Source organism: Helicoverpa zea, chromosome 24 (genome assembly GCF_022581195.2).
Source record: "Helicoverpa zea isolate HzStark_Cry1AcR chromosome 24, ilHelZeax1.1, whole genome shotgun sequence".
Lineage (NCBI taxonomy): Eukaryota > Metazoa > Arthropoda > Insecta > Lepidoptera > Noctuidae > Helicoverpa > Helicoverpa zea.
The window spans coordinates 2,841,597-2,864,956 of record NC_061475.1 but is presented as its reverse complement, the minus strand read 5'-3'; the positions used below and the strand labels follow the sequence as shown (position 1 = coordinate 2,864,956).

Below are 23,360 nucleotides of genomic sequence, written 5' to 3'. Positions count from 1 at the left end.
CACAAAATATGGTATATAAACGTCCTCCGCAAGAGCGAAATTTTCCCGGTGTGCGGTAGTGACGCACAGTATACAACACTTATGTTTCTTTTGATTTGCTGGCTCCACCAAGAAATGACAAATTGCGAGCGTACATTCTGAAAATCTTGGCAAAACTACAGGTTTCAAGTACGAACACATGAAGTGGACTCTCACAGATACGTACATTTTGCCTATTCGTGAACTAATGCAAACATTTCGGTGGAGTCCCGGCTTAGGCCTCCCCCACATTAGGCGTGCGCGATCCTCGGGCGTGTGAGTAGCGCGGGCGTCGCTCACGCAACGCGCTCGCGACGCACGCGCGGCGCCCGCGCTACTCACACGCCCGAGGATCGCGCACGCCTAATGTGTGGTCAGCCTTACCATGAGTAAGTGAAACTATCCTACCCTATGCGCCTGCTGATGATGATGACTCATTTTATCATCCATCCAGCTATTCCCCAACTATGTTGGTGTTGGCTTCCAGTCACCGAATCTGTTTTAGTACCGATATTTTGCTTGGAGCGACTACCTATCTACAATCCAGTCAACTACACAAGACGATATCCATATTATGGTAAGACTGTCAGACTTTCTGGCTTCTGATTATTCGCAGCAGCTGCAGAAAATGTACAAATGACAGCTTTGTCAGACTCAAAGCATGTAGACATAGATTATAGCTGTTTCCTGTGAAAATTACTTACGCACCATACGTAATAATTTTCCAAATTGGCTGAACAACGTCACAAACTTTACTTCTTTTGTTTAGATAAATGGTCACATCCACAACACAACCTTGATCAATGAATCTATGCGACTGCTAAGTGCTAATCCTAATTATACTGTCACGTGAAAGAATGCACCTACGGGATAAGTAGTATTTTGACGATTCTATATTGCCCACGCAGACGAAGTTGCGGGCCACAGCTAGTACTTACTAAAATTAATCACTCTGTTGCTGATCTATCTACTATTCTATATCTAGGGTGTCCACTATACATTTCAACTGTTTATATTTTCCATTATTTATTTTTGAACATATAAATTACATTTTTAAATAAAAAAACATTAAAAAATATCTACTATACTAACTATTTATTATTTTTAATGCCACAGTAGGTAAATAGCTGCCACTCCATGCTTTTTATTTTCTTTGTTGGCAAGTTGCTATTTGTGCAATGCCATCATCCTCCGAGCCTTTTTCCCAACTAGGCATGTTGGGGTTGGCTTCGAACCAATTGTGATGGAATTTGGCATAGAGAATTTATTAGGCCTTGAGAGACTGCCTATTTTATTTACAAAAAGAAAAGAATAATTGAAACATTAAACCATTTTATTACACTATAAACTAAAAATGCATTAACTAGAACGAGTAAGTAAGGACTATTTGGTGGCTTCTTCTTTAGCTTTTTCTGCTTCTTGCTTGGTGAGGTTCTCCCTCTCTGTTCTTCTGTTTCTCCAAGCCATCATGTAAGATCTAGGGTGGATGGGGAAGAAGCCGGATAGACCTGGAATTCACAAAAAAAAAAAATTATGTTAATGCAGAAATAATCAAAATAATGCAGTGTTTTCTAAATGTTGTGTGATTTATATTGTGATGTAAAAAACGAACAAGCTGTTACAAGATTCAAATTGAAAGAGTGACATACAGCGGGAAAAATATGAGCTACATTTAGTTAATTTGCATTCCTATTTCTTTGAGATGTAGTAGCACTATGGAATTAATCCTGAGTACATAAATAATGTAGCTATATAGGAACATTAAGGGATTGTTTTTAGTCCATAGACGAGAACACTTACCAAGAAGTTCAGCAACAGGCTCTGTAACATGAGCACCTTGGCCCAACCAGAACTTTATTCGTTCCAAATTCAAAGCAACTAGTTTCTCATTGTTAGCGTTTGGCATAGGATCATATGAGCCCAGCTGTTCAATGACTGGCTGGGTGTTCAGCCTCTTGCGCTGGAAATAAAAAAATATAACAATGAGCATACTTTCGGAACTAAGTAGCAAAGTATCATTAAATTGTATTGATGAATAGATATAGTCTCATTCTCTTTGGAATCGAACATATAAGCTCTCTTTCAGTTTTTTGGAATAGATGATCAAGAAAATATAACTACTTACGTGAGTCACTGATATATGGAAGAATGGCCTGTTTGTGCATCCTTGACGAATTAATCGTATGGATTTTGCTGCTGTAACGAAATATTTGCCAGTTCCACTCGCTGGAGGCAAAACCATCTCTCAGGTTTATGTAATTTTATATTTTCAACACAAATAACACTAGTTAACCTAAAAACAAAGTGCTACTCGATAAGACAGGTGACGTTTCGTTCAGAAATTGGATGCTTATGATCAATCTCTGTGTGTACGCTTCATTATGGATGATAATGAATTCGATTTTGCGGGATTTTATATTAATGAGGAATAATAAAGAGAAAAACTAAATGTAAATAGAACATACGAAATATATAATTTTAGCTATTTAAATTTTATCTTTGATAGAATTTTACATAATAATTTTCTTCGTCGTTTCTTAACGATCAGTATAAAGTCATTTTAATAAAATGGCGGGAAATAAAATTCTGTTAACCAGTGATTCCGGCAACTGTAGGTAATTTATTTTTTGTGTTTAATTTTATTAAAGTGAGCTTGATGAACTGAATGTAATTCTATTAGGTACTAAACTAATCTGAAACATTCAGGTATGTCAACAGTTATTTAGTAAGTCGTAGTGCCACTTGGCTAGTAGGCAACCTAGGTTTTTTACGGAGAGGTACCTACAGGTTTTTAGATTAGATTAGATTACTCGGGCTGGTTTCCGCAACTCCACGACAAAGCGCGTATTTTGCGTGTGAGGGTGATAATGGGTGTTTATTCACTCGATCCACCCCAACTCCTCGAGAAAAGCCAGCAGAGGTTTAATTCTGCTGACTATCTCTTGGATAGTACCTGGGTTACCGAAGTACTTACAGGTTACAGGTTTGAAGGATACCTTTTTATTTCAATTGAGACTGGCTTTTTATGTAGGTATTGATTGCAATACGATAGAGACGTTTGCAATGAAATTTCATCAAGGGTAGAGTTCTGCCAGCTCGCAATAACTACCTGGTTAATTTCCGAGCACATACGTAGGGTAGGCGTGTTCACATATGGTGCATAATCCGAAATAGCTTGTCAGCTTGATCATGTAGGTATTGAACATGTAGGTAGAAGTAGGTACTATAGATTGTAACTAATAAATTCGTATTACTCGACTCGACTGTAAACCTGTAACCTCCTACCCCATCTTTCAAATACCTAGGTACCTACTTACCTACCTATATTTTGGCAATAACAAGTACAAAAAAATGAGTAAAAAATTACATCGTCGATCAGAGAGAATAGGGGGACGGAGGTGTGCCTTCAATTAATAATAGAACTGAATTAATTTATTTTACTGTTTAAATTAATAAAGTATCTATTAGTTATATGTGTATGTACGTAAGTAAACTGAAACGAAGAGGCAAAAACCTTTCAGAACAAAAATAAACCACTTCGTCGATAAACTCCATTAAAATTCGTAATTCAATAAAACTCCGACCATTAAATTGTGTACCCATCCGATAAAATCGCCAAACATTTCATCGAACCTCCAACCAAAAATTACCAGCAATTTTTTTAAGCGTCCCTCCTCTACAAAATCAAACGAGGTACCAGGATTTCATAAAACGCAGAGTGCTGAGCAAACCAATAGAGCAGCTATTGCGACAGTGGCGCCACTAACGACCGCGACCGACCGACGACGACGGTGTAATTTTTTACGAGGCGCGCGCTGTTTGAGATTCCCTGCTTTTCATTCATCCTGCGCTTCGGTCGCTGAAGCCTGTAGTGTTGGATGAATGTCGACTGGATATGAGCTTTCAAAAGTGATGAAACATCGGAAAAATGTTCATTAGTAACCAAGTTGAGTGCTGAAGTTTAGTTTACTAGATTGCTGTTCAGTTTTTGTCCTGACTGGTGGTTCTTTGTTGTACAACGCATAACAGCCTGTTACATGGGTGATGTAGGAATAGTCAGACTTATAACTGTCAATTAGGTACTTAAAAGCCGTTTAGACTATAAAATGATGCCGAAAATATAGGTCCTGCTTTAACGAATATCGGGTGAACAGCAATATGGCCCTCATAACTAGGTACCTTTATTATGAAATAGGTACATACACAAGCACGCTACCTCACTTTCAATTAGATTGCTTCAAGAACATAGACGTTCCACTTACTGAAGTTAAAAGGGAATTCTCAGAAGTATCCCTTACGGGATGGAAAACAAATAGGACTTGTCGTTAGAACATTTTGTATCGACATTGTTCCCATCACTAGCCTCTTCCCGATCGCTACCAGCGCCTCTGACCGACATAAGTCGACCTTACTATAGAGAGAGAAGAATATACCAAATACACGCACGCGAACGAGACAAAAAATGTAAGTGGGTCACGGGATGAGAGCCGTCTCCGTGCTACCGCTTTTATTAAGCGCTGAAATGCTGAAAAACACGGCTACAGGGAAATGGGTGGTTGAAAACAGAGGTCTAAAAATAGATACCTAGGCTCTTTCGAGAGATTGAAACTGTAATTGATTGGACCCATAAGTGCATACAATTTTTGGATTTCGATTTTTTTGTAGCCATTAATATGAAAATTTAGGTCACTATTGGTTAAAATTTGATTAATATAATTGTGTTCATTACAATGAAAATGAATGCTTATTGGGACGTTTTTTCTATTTCTGAAAACTATCAAGTCTTAAATACATCTCTAAGTTCAAAATGGAAGCATCTAATTTCTTATGCCAGACGTCAGAAGTCAGTTTTCAGGTCAATTATAGGTACATGAACTCTTGGATGAACTCTAATGAAGATACCTATGTTTCTTTCCAGCATACCTACCCAAGTTCGTGACGTTACAGTTTGGGACTGAAGTATTTTACTACAGAGTAATAACGATACGATCAATACATCAAAGGCCATTCCAATAGGAGTGATTATGTCAGTATTGCTATTAAAATCCGACATACTGATTTTACAACATCGAATTCGAAAATCATATCATGTTAATTAAATTAGTTGCGAGTTTCGCGGCCGCACTCGATCCCGTCGCGCGACAAACACCGACCGGGAATCAATCGGTAGCGCTCCAGCCGCTAAGTTGTGCAGTAACCGCGCATGCGCAACTGAAGAGCGATCGATGCGGCGGGCGTTCCGTTCAGTGGTCGCGTACCCGTCGCGCAGTCCAGTGCACAATGCGTCCCCACTGACGCGGGAAACGAGCCAAGCTGTATCTCCGCGAGTACGCCGCGGAGGACGACCGGCCGCCGTGCCGGGAGGAGTGGCGCCGGCAGGATTGGGCCGGCGGCGGTGGTGCGCGGACCCGCCTGCCTCAGGTGGACCGCAGCCCGTCACGCCGCAGCCCCTACCTGAATCGAGATGACGAGCCCTCGCCCGCACCCGACGAGCGAGGCCGCTCGGCGTCGGCCGGCGCTCACCACCGCGCGCGTCCTCGTCCGCTCCGCTACCAATCCCTCGAGCGCGAATATGACCGCTCGTACGCTCCGCCGCCGCCCCCCGAGGAAGACTACTACCGGCGCGAACAACCTCCCGGTATCTTCCTTGGAGAGCTGCAATCTCAGAATTCCGATCTGCACCGGGAACTGGGGAACCTTAAGAAAGAACTGGAATTAACCAATCAGAAACTGGGCTCCAGCATGCATAGCATAAAGACCTTCTGGAGCCCTGAGCTGAAGAAGGAGCGGGCGTTGCGGAAGGAAGAGAGCGCCAAATACAGCCTTATAAACGACCAACTGAAACTGCTCAATCAAGAAAATCAGGTTAGTTATGAATTTTGTACCCCTTTTCCCATGTAGATAACCTATTTCCTCTCTGCTCCAATATCCCTAGGAAATAGTTTTCTATCTCCTGACCTCGCTAAGATGCCTACTTACTCAGTCCGGAAGCTTTCTTTCCGATACAAAATACATGGAGCATGGAAACATCCTTTTCATACATTATTTGCTCTCCTTGTCCTTTTCTTCATCTGTCCGTAGATTTAGCCAATTAGCCAGTTTCTTTATGACACGAATGATGATGAATGATTTGTGTTTGACGAATTGCACAGGATTACTTTGACAAAAGAATGCGGGCAACAATCAGACCGAGCCGGTTAATTTTTAAAATGGGTCATATTTTACAGGAGCTTTCATTGTGAACATTTATATTGATTTATAAGTTTCTTTATACATACATTTTTGAGTAAGACGTCTTAACTTTGTCTGTAAGCACAAATACCTTGCAAGCGCAATCGCAAAAATCCGTCTGCATTGAAACCGAATTCGGACCGGAATTCACAATGACTCACTTAACACTAGAATATCTCCAGAAGCCGAAATCCTTAGCCCAAGTATCTGAGTATCTTAACATGCTGAGAAAGATCAACAAACAGACTTGATGACTCATATTCGAAGCATCCCATGCGTTATACATATTTCTTCTACAGCTCGGTACCTACATAAATATAGTTGCGTCACGCACGCTACGAAAAATACATTTATTGATGTGAGAGGTCAGAGCCATTATTTTATAATGCACTGTTCTACTTTTCAATCTTGATTTTAGTAAAAATAAAGCTCATTTTTTATGTCCATCAGGATTGAGGAGCCACTTTTTGTATCTTAATGAAATTTTGTACTTATTTAGTAGTAAGTTAAAAAGTATTGTAGGCTCAATCTTGGAATTTGTAGTATAATAGTTCAAAAGTTATATGAACACAAAGGTGGCTCCTCAATCTAAATATTTGGACTGAGGAGCCACGTTGGAACACAGAAAGTATACGATGTACATTCTTGAAAATTTTGTATGATTTAGTAGTAATTGAGCGCAATGAGTACTAAAAATTTAATTCCACTACCTTTAATATTTAAGAAGATACAATACTTTTAATGTGGCACCTTAACCCATACAATGAAAGTGTGAATTCCCATGAATCGTAAGTGGCAAATTCAAATTACACCCCATAAACATTTAGTAGTAAGTGTGCCTGAATTTGTAGTACATAAACAAAGTAGCAAAACTGAGTGAATTTTGTAAGAAAACGTATTTTAAGTGGCTCCTCAATCCTGACGTTTCTGAAATGAGAAAATGCTTGAGTTACCTGAAATCGGAATGGAATAAAAAAAATAAAGACACTAACATTTAGTATAAATTTCTACTAAATATACATGCACAAATGAAAATTGTATGTATTCAATATCTGATAAAAAATCATCTTTTCCATATTCCTTAGGACGTCGCCATTAAGGGTGACCATGTAATATGAAGAACATCAGGATAAATAGCTCTCAGCTTTGCCGCCGTGCTCTCGCTGTGGCGGCATATTGGGCTGACATAGTGTAGTCTCAATATATGACATGTCATCGACACGAAAGAAGAAGAAGCTTTGCCGCCAATTTTTTTTATATTCTTTATTATTTTTTATCTCTAATAATTTGTCGTCAATCGTCGTGCTGTATGATCTTATTCTCATTTAGTACAGCTGTCAATTTTACTAAATGTGCATGATTTTTCTAAAATGTTTTGATGTAACAAAAATGTTCATCAATCAGTTATTAAAACTGCAGTATCAGTTTCCTGAACATCACTTGGAAAACTTGCTATTCAAAACACCGACAAAATTTCTACTAGAAATTAAGAAATTAAGAACAAGGTTTTAACAACTTACTTAGCAATTCTCCAAAATTAAAATTAAGAATAGATACACATGCTTGGCAAAACCTTTTGATGCTAGTAATATTTTGACGATCTCGATGGCGCAATGGTCATCATGCCGGACCGCCGAACCTGAGGTCCCGGGTTCGATTCCCGGTTCGGTCGACATTTGTGTGATGAGCATGCTTGTTGGCCGTGGTCTGGGTGTTATGATATGTATTTATAAATATGTATATATGTAGCTATATGTAGTTTATCAGTTGTGTTAGCACCCATAACACAAGTTAATAAATAACTTACCATGGGGCTAACCGACCGTGTGTGAAAAAGGTGTCCCGACATTATTTAATATATTCTAGTCATTAAAACCTTTTGAAACATAAAGTTCTTAAAACCAAGATTTAACATAGGTGCCCGCTTTTTTTGCAAAAGAGTGTATTTTAAGTACCCTTAGTGGCAGTTGCGGAAACTCTTTACCAAACTAAATAAAATATGGCCTAACACAAGGTAGCTGCTATCAACCGTTAAGGAGTTCCCTTAACGCACTTTGTCTTCATTGTCAGGTCTGATATGGTACTCATAACATATTTCGGTGTGAAGATCTCGTTAATACGAAGCCAATGATCCCAGACACTTGGCAGTTGCTATATACCGATACGGAGTTCCCTTGATTTTCTGTCGCCTCCATCATCAAGTAAGATCCAAACCTATGGGACAAAACTGCGAGTAGAAAGAAAAAAAAATCATTTCGGTCCAGGCGTCTTCGAGGTAGCGAGTAACAAAGAAAATAACAAGTGACTTGTGAACCCGCTCCTTTTTTTTGAAGTCGGTTACAACAACGCAGCAAATATGTTTCATATGTAATGCTGTCATTATTAAAAAAAAATGCGAAGTATCGAATTTACGGACAATGAAAATCAAATCCATTGCCACTACGAAATACTAGGCAGTATGGTCGTAACACTTTAGCCTGCCCTATAAAGGGCAAAAAAAAACAGGCGCGTTTTTTTAATTTGGAACATTACACCGCTCCAGCAAATAATGTAGAATGACAAAGCAAGTTTATTAAATAGGTACTTTATTAAGTAAGGTTATTAAATACTTTTGTATTTACCCAATAATATTTTGTCATTCAAGAGGCGGAATAGCCATAAATGTGTTTGCCTACAGAGGTTTAATAAAAAATTGGCGGTAAAGCTGAGAACTACCTATTTATCCTGATTTTTATTCATATTACATGGTCACCCTTAATGGCGACGTCCTAAGGAATATGGAAAAGATGATTTTTTATCAGATATTGAATACATACAATTTTCATTTGTGCATGTATATTTAGTAGAAATTTATACTAAATGTTAGTGTCTTTATTTTTTTTATTCCATTCCGATTTCAGGTAACTCAAGCATTTTCTCATTTCAGAAACGTCAGGATTGAGGAGCCACTTAAAATACGTTTTCTTACAAAATTCACTCAGTTTTGCTACTTTGTTTATGTACTACAAATTCAGGCACACTTACTACTAAATATTTATGGGGTGTAATTTGAATTTGCCACTTACGATTCATGGGAATTCACACTTTCATTGTATGGGTTAAGGTGCCACATTAAAAGTATTGTATCTTCTTAAATATTAAAGGTAGTGGAATTAAATTTTTAGTACTCATTGCGCTCAATTACTACTAAATCATACAAAATTTTCAAGAATGTACATCGTATACTTTCTGTGTTCCAACGTGGCTCCTCAGTCCAAATATTTAGATTGAGGAGCCACCTTTGTGTTCATATAACTTTTGAACTATTATACTACAAATTCCAAGATTGAGCCTACAATACTTTTTAACTTACTACTAAATAAGTACAAAATTTCATTAAGATACAAAAAGTGGCTCCTCAATCCTGATGGACATCATTTTTTAACTCAAAATAGTAATAAAATTATTATAGTAAGCCACCCTGTTTACGTTTAAATCGTGAAGCATCGTTAGTTTCGGTCATTAGGCGAGGGTATTTTGCTAAAATGCATTTCATAGTATGCACATGTAGTCTCTAAAGAATTAAATAATTTTCTTCTGAATTAACATGTTTTTATCTTGAGGGTTTTTTAGTAGAAAAGTTGGTCATAAAAACGCGGCGAAGGATATTCGTTACAGGAAAATTTGAAGCAAATTCTTCAGTGTTGCAAGATTAATTTCGAAAAAACTTCTTAGTTCGTTTTCTGCCGAGAAAATATCATAATTTATCCGACTTATTTCTTTGAACCGGATTTACCTTCACCCGCTGGAATTCAAAAGAAAGAATAATCCGATTCAGCAATCCGATTCGCCTTAAACTACCCACGCAAAATGTATTTAGTGGTTTATTTAGTCTAGATGTTATAATTGGAGATAGAGTAGTAGTATTTTTATCCATTGTGTAAACAAAGTTATATTTCATTACATAAGAAGTAGGATGAATAAAGATTTTTACATTACGAAGTAGGGCTAAAATAAAACCACTTTACCGAACTACGAACAACTTCAGTTTGTCGTAATGGCTGCGCAGTCTAGCCATTTATTTCCAGCGAGTTAATTTTCTTATAACTTATTTAAAAGTCTGTCAGTGCCAGTAAATGTTTGTTCCAGAAAGGGAACAAAAGTTGAGATTGAAATAGGCCACAGATTTTTTTATTGAGTCTGCAAATAAGTGCAGTTGTAACAGGGTCGGCTGCTAGGCTAATTGTGACTCTTATTGTCCTTTTCATTAGTTAGATAATCAATTTAAGGAATTTAATATTCTCTTCTCACAAAATACAACTGAAAAATAATGTTAACTAAAAGTGTCATAGGTCGATTGAACCATGAAGAAAAAAGTTAATCGATATATTTGGAGTAGTGGGCGGCAAGATAGTAATTTTCACCGTTATCCAAAATCGAAATGATAAAACAAGCATGTAGGTATGATGTAATATAAATATAACGATAACCAAACCATAACCAGCTCGCAAATTGCCGCCAATTGGTCAAACTAGCGATTTGACGGCTGGTTACGATTTGGTTAATCGTCTTAGTAACCCATATTGTACCCTTGATGAGTAAGACAGGTTTTTACTTCGATATTTTTTTTTCTTAATATCGAAATTAGCGCAAAGTTCTGCGATCTGAGGAGTAAAACTTTACCGTTACTTGAAACTCCGCCTTATAAATTAAGGAATTACTTATTAAGCCTAAAGTAGAAATGTGAGATAATGCTGGTTCAGTAATTCTAATTTATTCAAAATCTTCGCGCGACGGTATTTTGGTACCCAAGAATAATTTTTGCATAAAGAAACTGTGACGCGTGCACAATACCTCTCAAAAATGAGATTTATGTCACACACACTAAAAGTTCTGACGAATAACTTCCAAGAAAAGCAAGAAATCTCGCTAACAATATAGCTTCTCCAAAAATTCTAACAAAAACCCCAAAAGGTTTTTTTTTTTTGTTCAGACTGAGCAATTCCGTCGATTTCGTAAAAAGAGATTTTGTTTCCAAAGAAAACCTTATTTTCTTTAAGGACGAGACTTTTCATTGAAGTTGTTTTTATTTTTATTTTAGGGCGATGCTCAAAGGGCATTGAATCGTTCTATCTAAAAATGTTGTATCAGTAATTGTAATCGCAAAGAAATGATGATATTTATCATATCCTGGCTACGTTACACCATATCGATCTAAAAGACGAGGCGAGAAATTTTTGCTTACACGAGAGTTACAAGTGCTCTTAATTTCTCCATAAAAGTATGTGCTCCATTTTTTTGACCTCTCATCACTAGATATCCTTAATGTCAGTCTAGTCTAGACGGAGTCGTCTTGTGCCAAGTTTTAGCTGTTGGCACTAGATCAGAATGAGGACCTAAATCAGCTTAAATAATTTTTACTGTTCCACTTCTATGTTTGGCATGAGTCCTTATATTTCATGGGATGTGGCGTTGACCTCTTGGATATAGGCCATTCTCTCGCCTTTGCCAAATATTTGTCTTGAATCTTTGGACATCTTAATTATGATTTGGCGTTTTTAACATTTATAGAATCTGACAAATCAACTTTACTTCTAAAATATTTCTTATAGGTAATAGGTATAGGCATGTGGATTTATCGATTCATATTTTCTTACTTTTCTTTATTTTCAATATCACGAACATTTTTCCTCTAAAATAACTGGAGCGCCCTTTAAAAATCAAATCACTAACGATGCGCAAAATAAATTCAGATTTCAAAAGGATAACTGTAGCAAAATCTGTGTGCTGTCCGCACTAATTGAACCAGTTGGAGGCGTGAAGGCGGGAAACAGGTCATTACTGGGCAGCCGGTCTACCTGCAATGCAGAAGTACAGATCAGATTAACCTATTGTCTGATTGCCGCTTCTATTGTTATTCTGGATCCGTACTGCTATACTGAAATTGAATAAGCTCTAATTGCAAATTCTGCGGACGGATGATATTCAATTTTGTTGCAATTTATATGAGCTACATTTTAGGTCAATTTTGAAAAAGGAAAAGGCGTAGTGATCTATTTTGTATTGATAGTGCTTTGAAAAAGCACCTCGTAGCTCTGTTATCTAATGGCCTACTAAAATATTTCACCACCTTCTCCCAAGTGCCGTGGATTACAATAAGCACATCATACAATCAAATGAGTCTCTAATAGAAACATTTGAAGTGCTTGCCAGTAAAGCAACAAGAATGGAAGGCAGTAATCACTTTTATGGCAATTTAAAGTTTGACGCCATTACGCTGTCAGTTTGGCCCACAGCCAGCTTCGGAGGCTGACAGGTGCTTTTCAGAAACACTCCAGATTGTAGTCACCTGTTGACTTTATTGCTGACTTACGATTCACTAATGAGTTTTGTTTTTTTTTTTCATATATAGTTTTAGGTAGTTGTTAAATTAATAAGATAGACACCTCAGGGGGTTATGTCTGGCTATCAATTACATTCATGTTATGAACATGCAATTTTCACGACAAACAGTTCGATAAAATATATCTCTTAAACATTAACTTACTGCAAATTACAAGATCACATACTTCTCGTCACGTTACCAAACATAAAATGCATACCAGTCCTTTTTCTACAAAAACTGGCATAAAAATGCCATCCACTTATTAAAATTCTGCTGTAGGGTACAGCATACCACCTACATGTTTTCACGAAAGTATGCCTGAGAGAAGACTACGGAATTGTATATTAGATGGATTGCGAGAGAATTCGACGCTTCCTCTCGTCATAAACACTCGATGGAGAAGCCTTATATGAAGTGTTTTAGCAGACAAGTGCTGCAAGAACGTGCCAATGGGTTTGTTATACTTTAGCTAACTTACTACGCTAACGGGTTTGAGTGTTTTCACTGGCTCTAAACTTGAAGTCTAATTCTGTGTTGATATTGAAGTTCTTTTAGAATTTTTTACATTCAACATAGTGATTTTAAAAATTGCTAATCTTTCTCTTGTAACTCCAATCAATATTAGTCTTTAACATTACATCTAAGATGCTATCGTCAAAATTGTATCTCTAGTGGGCAAATACACAGACAAATAAACGTATGTACCTACCTACCTACTCATTAACTAAATTCATAAATCAACAAAAATACCACAACAACATTTTCCTACGAACCGCAAGTTCAACGACTTACAAAATTGATTATACCTACCACCAATTAAAATTCCCGCTTCAATAAAAAAATCCTCAACAATTATATTGGGATGCCAGCAGTTCATTACGCGGAGCATATGTAGTGTTTCGAGTTGATAAGAGCAATTGAGTAAAACTTGACCTCTCTGAAGCGTTTTTATTCGCGAACAAACGAGATATGAGGTGATTTGTAGCATAAAAATCTTCTAGAACTAAATCGTTAGTGGAAGGCATTTAAAGTTTAATTTGCAAATGAATTACCCTTCTGTTATCCTATCTAAAAGTTCAGCAAACATTGTTGATAAGAAAACACAGGTAGCTTGTTCAGAACATCATTAACATATTAATATGGAATCTACGCGAAAATGCTGACATAGCTAACTTTGCAACATTATTTTAGGTACACAGCAAACCGAAACTTTTACAGCTCCACCCAGCGGTGGCTGCGAAACTTTTATAATTAAGGAATTTAACTCATTAAATATCCGAATTGTTACATCGGGAGGGTTATGAGGAAATTCTGGCCTAACGTAGGACTAGATTCCTTCACTTTCCAGGATATAATCTGCCCATTTTTTTCGTTTCTGGGCGAGAGATCGATAACCTGATAAATATAGGTCTGTTTAATGGTAGTCGAAGCTTTATGGGTAGTTACCAGATTAAATATTTAGACGCCAGACTGTTCGGCGTCTTACACTGGAAACGTAGTGCCAAGGTCGCTATTAGGTACCTACTCTACTCTATCTTCGTTTTTAGCTGTCGTAAGCGCTTACTCCGATGTACAAAGTAAATTGTCTTCACTTGTAATCTCCAGCTTTGCTGATTGCAGACACTTTGTTTCTTAAGCTGACGGATTGACGTCATGGCAGATATAATAAGTATGCAGTAACATGTACAACACAAATGAAATATTTCACAGATGTTATAGTAATTACTAAGTACACATTGGATCAGCATAAACTCATAAACGCATTCTTACACGACACCCTTATTATAACCTCCTTCGCAATATATTTTTTTTATATTTTGTCGAATTAAATCTGGAAATCCAAAACCATCGAATCATTTGAAAAATCTGTGTCAGTCACACACACACACACACACATACACACACAGTCACAGTGTGTGTGTACACGCATAATAATTTGTTATACTTAACTCATGCTAATAGAAACTTTACAACAAAGCTCTGAAGATTATGTAGATCAATGAGGCATGGATAAAATATTGATAAAATTATTTGAGGGTACTGATATGGAAAATCATAAGCGGAAGAAAATGCGATCTTATACGGTCTACTTAAAACACCATACATTTTAGAGTTTTATCTCGCTATAAGAAGCCCTCAAATCATTAACAATACTACATTTTTCTTCGAAAAATATGTATGGTTGGTTATACATGTTACCGTAAGATTACAAACATCGTTAGATTACAATCTATCTCGAGAGATTGTAAACTGTCGAATTATTGTGAACCGTAACATCTGATTGCAATTTAACGCATTATTTTTCGCTATATTATAATCCATCGATGAGAAATTGTCAAATTGTCAACTGTCCGAAAGCTCTCTCTGATTGGTCAGTCTTTTTGTAAGATCGACCAATCACGACCAGCCGTTCTGTTCCCATGGAGTTCCCGTAGAGTTAGGAATGAAATAGAGGTGTCAGTTAAATAAAATAAATGCTCTTCAAAAATTCTTCAAGTATTAAATTTATATAAAAATAACTCTTATAAAAATACAGTTAGGTATTTTGTCTTCAAATACAAACTAATATTTAAAAATAAAATAAAAGGGGTGCTAATTAAACAGGCTTCTTTTTAATATCATTATTCGCCCCCAAAAATGTATGTTGCCTTCTAAATTACTAAGTCAGCCACAATTAATAAAGCGTCGAGCATCTAAATAATACTATCTTAGCCACGAGTTATCTTCCACTCTAAATACAACTCAGCATGATGGTTATTTTTTTGCATCTAAATTTGTAGCATGCATTCTAACAGTAAACTTCTTAAATACTATTAAATGACATCATAAAAATATTTATTTACCTTCTAATTTTTTAACTCGTACCTACTGAGTTTTTTGTTTAAAATATAACACATCCCATATTAATTGACCCAGCATGGAAGTAAGCATGCAACATGCAGCAAGCATAACTTCTGTCACGGCTCCGGCGCTGCGGAGCTCCGGCGGTCCCATGCGAGCTTAGCGTCGCAGATGGTTTTCACGCTCACCACCGCAGCTTCGGCTTGCTGGCCGGCGGAGCCGGCCAGCCTCAGCCGCGGCGGCGAGCGCTGAAACTACCTGCGCCTCAGCTCGCAGGCCGCCTCGCCCCTCCGCGCCTACGCGGTTTTGAATTGCACTCTAGGGGTAGGGCAGACAAGACTACGTGGAGTCGGTTTTGCAGCGATTCGTTTTCGTCACTAACTTCAATTTTTAATACAATTTTTAATTGTGTGTAATTTGAGTCTTAAAAATTAAGTACAATTTTTGATTTTATAAAAAATTAAACCGTCACTTATTTTTGCACGTCAAAGAGCTGTGACACCGGGAGTTGCAAAGAACATTGTCTTTTTTGACGTTCTACCAATCAGCGCGCAAGATGCATTCCGTTCTACGCCAGTTGACAATTTGACCGCTCTACATCGCTCTCGATCTTACAAAAAGACTGACCAATCAGGGAGAGCTTTCGGACAGTTGACAATTTGACAATTTCTCATCGATAGATTATAATATAGCGAAAAATAATGCGTTAAATTGCAATCAGGTGTTACGGTTTACAATAATTCGACAGTTTACAATCTCTCGAGATAGATTGTAATCTAACGATGTTTGTAATCTTACGGTGACATACATATAAAATAATATGTGCTTTATGTTATGTAATTGTCAGTCCTCATCGCTGTCATTCCATAACGAACCCAAAAAGTATCTCTGTCAGTGTATGAGAGACAGATGGTGGATAGATACGTATCTACCTATAGGAGAGCTTTCACAAACAATGAATTAATCAATGTGAACAATTTACATCATCTAGCTGGGTAACCTTATCCAAAGTGTGTTAGGGTCGGCTTCCAGTCTAACCAGATGCAGTTGAGTACTAGTGTTTTACATGGAGTTATCCTACCCTTTCCTATCTACCTATTTTACCTTTAAAATTTCGCCTAAACGCTCTTACAGGCATAGGCTTAACATCACCACGTGTAAGAGCTAAAATATTCCACTTAACTTTGCTCAATAAAACGGATCGTATCCAGTACTTTGACACGTGTTGGTCAAGTCAATAATTCTCTGATATCGTAACAACTTACCTTTGTAGATGATATAAAACCTTGAGTTTATTCCGGAAAATAATGGAAGGGAGAGCGGCTCGTGTAAATGTAACGGACCCTTGTCACATCTTTGACACTAAAATTCACTGTTTTTATTTTGTGGCAATATTTTTTTTTATATTACGTAGGTTGCTGTTAAAAGGTATGATGCAAATGTAGTATGTACGTATTCATTTGGAATGTCCTCTTAGATAAACTATATGGTAGATTAGAAGTTATACTATTATGGTTAAATTAATAATTGAATCTCTTAAGCGTGCAAGGAAAACGCCCAAGTAGCTACAATTCAATTACGTAATTAAATGTATTTTCTTTCTTTCTTTCTTTTCTTTCTACAAGCTTTTTCGAAGCCCGCGATTTTCCCACATTCATCATCACCCACATCTTACTACATTGAAATAACAAGGGTTCACCTCCCTTTATCTCCTTAGTTTTCGTTGCCGGTGACAGTTTCCTTAATTTTAAGCCACTGTCGTATAGACTTATCAACAGTTTTAAAGGATAATGCGGTTTAAAATAAAGCCTTAACTTAAACTGTTATATCTTGGCTACGAACCAATAGTAACAGATTCATTAAGTCCAAAGCGTACTCTCGTATTGAATCGCGATGGCTGTCCTCCAAAAGAGGCGTTTATGACGCTTTTTTTCTATTTAAACTTTTTGTTGGACGCTTTAGGCCGACAATGCTGGCAGTTAATGTTAGAAAAAAAAATATCTCCTATTTTGTTGTAGCTGAAGTTTTCAATTCACGACAATATGCAAAATTAGAGCAGATTTATCATTAAATGTTCAATTAAATGACTTATCTTCTTAAATGGACATCCGATCAAAATACGGATATGGCATTTCCAAAAAGTTTCTCGTTAATATGAAGCTATTAAGTAAAGTGCTGATCAACGGCGGATCCAGGGGGTAGGTCACAAGGTCATGACCCCCCCCTGGGCCAGGTTCAGTACCTGAGAGGACCAATAATTGAAATGGTTACACACGATGTTTCATGTTTTTGTAGTATAAGATAATTTTTATTCCTAGTGAATAGATAGATACCTACATAGTTACAGGTAGAGCGGTTTTGCTGAAGAATTCGTGCTCGCAACGCTCGCTCTCTATTCTTTATTTACTCTTTATCCGTACCCAAAAGGAGGAAGCGGGATCCTGTTACTAAGAATCCGCTGTCTGGGTTGTCTACATTACATGCTGTATCTCATGCAGGGCCGCCTTAACCTATGATGCAGGGTGTGCGAATAACCCGGTCGCCTCGATATCAGGGGCGCTGCGGGACGCCCCACCACCAGGAAATTTCGAAGAAATTACACCCGTTCAATAAGGAAGATCAATATTGTATCATGATACTGACAAAAAAGTCGCCTCCGCTGTGTTGGATTGATCATTTTGATTATTTTTAACTTTTAACATCCTCCAACTAAGTGAAAAAATTCTAGCTCGCTACGCTCGCGAGTAAATGACTATGTCTGTACGGTATTTCTGATTGTTTATTATTTTTATTGACGAACCAAATCAACGAACACAAATGGCACTCGCTCTAATCACCGTTCCTTTTTATTTGTACGTAATTCCCAGTCTGATTTGTGAGTCTTCAAACAAATAATTTGAAAAAGTTCGCGCTCGCTGCGCTCGCGGCTACTTGTTGCTTTGCAATGTACTTAATCAGGTGCTTTTTTGTCGTAGGCTCAAAAAATTTCGTGCTCGCTTCGCTCGCGCAATATTATGTACACCTTGCCTTGATGACTTCGTCAGTCAAATATAGCAAATTAAATTAAATGGAGTCCTCAAAAACAAAACAGTTTGCGCTTCCGACTGCTTGTTATTTTACAGCGCTTTTTAAAACTTATGAACTTTTTGTGTCCCAAAATTAAAATAATTGCGCGCTCGCTTCGCTCGCGCTAAGTTTTACGATTACGTTGTCGTCTCGACTTTCATAACTTAAATCTGGCCAACAGTTTGAGCCTACGATAATTTGGAAAAAAAAAATTAAGTCCCTTACCTACCAAAAAAGTGACTTTCGTTCGAACGTTCTTATTTATATTCCTTGTAAAGTACTTCGTATCAATATGTACTACTCAAAATCTTTCAATAGATACATAGCTGGCGCTTGGGTGATGATTGCACCCAGGCGCTACATGAGCTGGAGACGGCCCTGATCTCATGAACCCTTACCAATAGTAAGACAATTGAAGTTTTCACAGAAAATATTTTACTGTTGCTGCAATAAAAAACGTACGCGCCCTTTTCTGCGTACCTACACTATATTTTCAAACGTTTAGTCTTCAACCTGAACAAAATCTCGCGCTTGCTATGATCGCGCTTTCTTATATTTGTGCTGTATATTTGTTATACAGCAAGAAAGCGTTGTCATCTACGTTTAGTCCTCGAACTGAATAAAAATTTTCGCGCTCGCTTCGCTCGTGCTTTTTTGTTTGGCACATGTATGTAGCATAAATACGAGAAATTGCGCTCACTCTGCTCGGGCCATTTTCTACATGAAAATACTTTTCTTAACATTCGTAAAAATTTCGAGCTCGCTACGATCGCGCTTATTGTATTTATACTACTACTTTTAATGTTAAAAGAAGTATACGCTACAATATAATATTTTTTGTGACTTGACCACGACTGTGTGACCCCCCCCTGGCGCCGAAGCTGGATCCGCCCTTGGTGCTGATAATATGAAAAAGATAACTGTTGATATCATGAACTGCGTGTACCAGTGTACCTCACGCTTAATTGGTACTCCATCAAAAATTCACAACAGGTTCCTTCATAAACCTCATGTAACGTGCATAAACATACATAGGTTGACTATGACAAAGCCTACCAAATTGAATTAATATTAGCAAGAAAATCTAGATCTCACAAACATGAAGACAAAACAAAAGCACTAAATAAACACCCTAACACAAACACCATAAGCATGTGGTGTAATTATTTGTAAGCACCCTCATACGTCCTATTACAAGGGAGATAATGAAACTACACGTCATAGTGACGTCATGAACCCGTGATGCCTGACACTGGGAGATATTAGGCCCTTTGTGGCAAATATAAGGGTTGGTTATCAACGCCTGCCAACGCTATCCTAAATAAACGCAGATTCTATTAAGGAAGATGTAGATTCAATGTTTGTAAGGTCTGGTACCCGAAGATATATAGGTATGTGAGTGTTAAGACCTCAAATCGATCAATGATGAACTAGAAAGTATAGATAGAGGATCGTTTTACTTAACAGAAGATTTGAGACGAAATAATCAGAGCTGGTTAAAGAAGAATTTTGTTACATTGAAATCTTGTCAGTCTTTTTTGGGTCATATTACAAATGACAAAGCCCCAATTCAACGAATACCATTGTATTGTCAGGAATCTTTTTATAACATTTTTCACAGTCGCTGCTCAGTTTCAATTTGCTTTGTTTGTTATCTTTGTATTGTTTAGGAGAAAATTCCTGTATTTTTGTATTCTAGTTTTCCGTTGCAGCTTTCGGATTAATCGGAATCCTGCCGCTTGTTCCAACAATTATATCTGCAATGCGTGACTTGTATGTGGGATTATCTTCGTAGTTTATTACTAGAGAGTTTTATATGGTTTCACGCGCCGAGGAAACTACTTAAAATACCCGGATTAAGCTTATTCTTCTCAGGTTTTAATACTATGTAGGTACGCACCTCTGTCGATTCAGACAAAATCCATAGAAAATTAGTGATTATATTCCTATCATTACATTCTTGATTATCTTTTGTCTGTCAGTTTGTTCTTAATTAGAGAATCAAATATAGCCTATGTCGCACACAAATAACGTGGCTTTGATTGAAATGACAATTCTCAGTATTGGTTCTGTTCCTCAAAGATTACCCTTACAGCCTTATCTTACAATACTTTGCCTCTTCCTAACATAAGTATAGCTGAGCATATCTTTTTGATTCTTTATACTGACTATACCTACCTGCGAAAAAGCGTGAAGGTTAACTTAATTAATGTTCAACATTATTTTAAAACCAAAATTGCTTTCAGCTTAATGGATTTTGTACATTCGATGACCAGTACCCACTTAAACAAGAAACGATCATCCCGTCTTGCGGACAGTTAATTTGACACAAGTGTCATAGAGCAAACGTTAAGTAACTCCTATTCTTAAACCTTCTAAAAGTATTATTTCTTAATAGGAATTAGGCATTATTCTACTATGTACCTATTTGTGACGGTTTATGAACATAACAGTAAGAATATTTTTTCAATAACGTTTACTCGGTATCTGTATCTCCTCGAAGGGATAAAAGCTTAAGTTGTCCATATATTTGTCTACCTCTTGACCCTATTACAGTATAGAAACTTTACTTTATCGATCGGGACTTAGAAAGCCTTCTATTTCTTGTTTGCCATGTTAATAAAACTTTAGATATACCTACGTTTGTGTCCTTTTGTTAGCGTAATGGAATAGGTCTACAAAGTTTGACAGGTTAACTATTCCTTTTGATGATTACAATTCCAAATTAAGTTTGAAACAAATCTATACAGACGGTTAATACGGATACCTATAGGGTATACATATAACTATTAATAAACAAAACATAAGTATTAGGTAATGAACATTCCCAGGGTAACGAAAATTGTAAGACAGGAGTTGAAATACATATTGTCATATACTTTAACGACAAAAAAAATAATGCAATACAGAATATGATGAATAGTAGGTAAATAGGTATTACGTACAATGATCATGAACCCATTACAAAAAAAAAACATTAGCTGAACTCAACTGAAAATTGCCGTTCCGCATGCCCAAAGGATTTCTCGTTCACGACAAAAATAATTCGAAAATAATTGACGATCGTTATTTGAAAGTTGTAATCAAGTAAAATCGTTAGTTGTACGCACAAAGGAGTTCCTAGTCAATGGCGCAAGGCGTGATGTATTATCTAATGATACATAATATCCTATTATTGGTAACTTGAGCCCTCCATTGGACCGTGGAGTTACGGCGTGTACACACGCGACAATGTATACTTTGTATTCTGAATTGTTTAATAGATCTTTGTTTTAATGTTGATATTGTTTTATGAGGCTGACTTGGTTTGTTCTTAGGTCGTTTATTATATTACATATTCTTTCTCTTTTCTTTTTCGATTGATAAGATACGATTTGTAGTTTCCATTTTAGCACTCACTCTCTTATCTCTTTTTAGGGTTCCGTAACCAAAGGGTAAAACGGGACCCTATTGTTTTCGCTCCTCTGTCCGCCCGTCCGTCCGTACGTCTGTCACCAGGTTGTATCTCATGAACCGTGATAGTTAGAGAGTTGAAATTTTCACAAATGATGTATTTCTGTTGCGGCTATAATAACAAATACTAGAATAAAAACAATATTTTGGGGGGCTCCCATACAACAACTTTTTTTGCTCATTTTTGCTCTGGTACGGAACCCTTCGTGCGCGAGTCCAACTCGCACTTGGCCGATTTTTTCTTTACTCTGTCCATCCCCTCTGTCCATAGATCTTATTCTTCTATACCTACAAATTCAGACATCATAAAATTAGGTCTTGTCGTAAGGGAAAAATATCTTATAACTGATAGATCTTTTGTCACAAGATGGATTCCACAAGGACAATGATAGATTAGATCCCCTGATACTTGAGATGTTTGACAAAACATCGAATTTTGTACTGAAAAAATAGGACCTATTATTCTTTATTATATTTCCTACAAGATTATGAAAGCTCTTATAGTTCGGCCATTCAGAGAATGCGTTCCTGACACGTCGCGATTGAACTGACGACGTAACTACATTCATTGATTATTGATATAATAATGTTGTTTTAATGCTCCTCAATTGTTAAAACGGTAAACAACCAGCAAAAATATTTTTATCGTAACTGCAACGCCATTGCAAAGTTACGTCGTCAGTTCAATCGCGACGTGTCAGGAACGCATTCTCTGAATGGCCGAACTATAGCCGTATTGTCCCTGAGTTTAATAATAGTGCTGTGTAAAACATGAGCATTTTCTTGCGATAGAACTGTTTCAATATGCCTTTAAGATTAAACTGTCAGCGTTGTGTCTTAACTATCCTTGCCTATAGTACCCAACTTTGTGTTACGCTTATAAAGTAAAACGTTGTACGTAGTCAGATAATATTAAGATGGTAATAGCTAAAATGCTGTAAGACATAGGTATCTCACAATTATCCGAGTTAGTAGGACGCGAGTATACCAGGGGAACAGCTTGTAAGCAATATCCCTGTTTTCACAATTCTAATAATATAATCGTGTGTGGAAAATACGCGACATTATATTAACATTTCCGTAGCGCATTCCGCCGAGTTTGTATTAGAAATTCTTCGCTTTTTTGTAATGCTTTAGGGTTTACACGCGTTCAAAATAGCAGCTTGATATTTATTAGTGTTGTATTTCCGTGTTATTATACTTTTTGGTCTTGTTTTTATGTTAAGATGTTAATAGAAATGCTCTTATGAATTTCCTCTATAGTCCCATTAAAAATGCATAAATAACTATAATAACTTACAAATATTTATATCCCATAAAAGAACTCTTAAATCTGTTTTTACCTACTGATATATCGCAGCAAAGTGTAAGGCCACAAAGAAAATAT

The 23,360-nt window shown here is 37.0% G+C and overlaps 2 protein-coding genes across 4 annotated transcripts in view; one reads left to right on the top strand and one right to left on the bottom strand.

Moving 5' to 3' along the window:
• Positions 1-1,333: 1,333 nt before the first annotated feature.
• LOC124642280 (probable 28S ribosomal protein S16, mitochondrial) lies at positions 1,334-2,372 on the bottom strand. Its single transcript, XM_047180635.1, has 3 exons — positions 2,144-2,372; positions 1,819-1,978; positions 1,334-1,526 (listed from the first exon to the last, which is right to left on the bottom strand). Exons 1-3 carry the CDS (start codon positions 2,258-2,260, stop codon positions 1,402-1,404), a joined length of 402 nt encoding a protein of 133 aa, XP_047036591.1. The 5' UTR covers positions 2,261-2,372; the 3' UTR covers positions 1,334-1,401.
• Positions 2,373-5,620: 3,248 nt separating this feature from the next.
• LOC124642143 (myosin-9-like) overlaps positions 5,621-23,360 on the top strand; it is a 59,854-nt gene continuing 42,114 nt past the window's right edge. For all 3 annotated transcript variants that reach the window (XR_006985741.1, XM_047180455.1, XM_047180454.1), the window contains exon 1: positions 5,621-5,883. Coding sequence is in view for 2 of the 3 variants with exons in the window: in XM_047180455.1 (XP_047036411.1) it covers positions 5,761-5,883 (123 nt within the window). In the remaining variant the exon portion in view is untranslated. The remainder of the gene's footprint in view (positions 5,884-23,360) is intronic.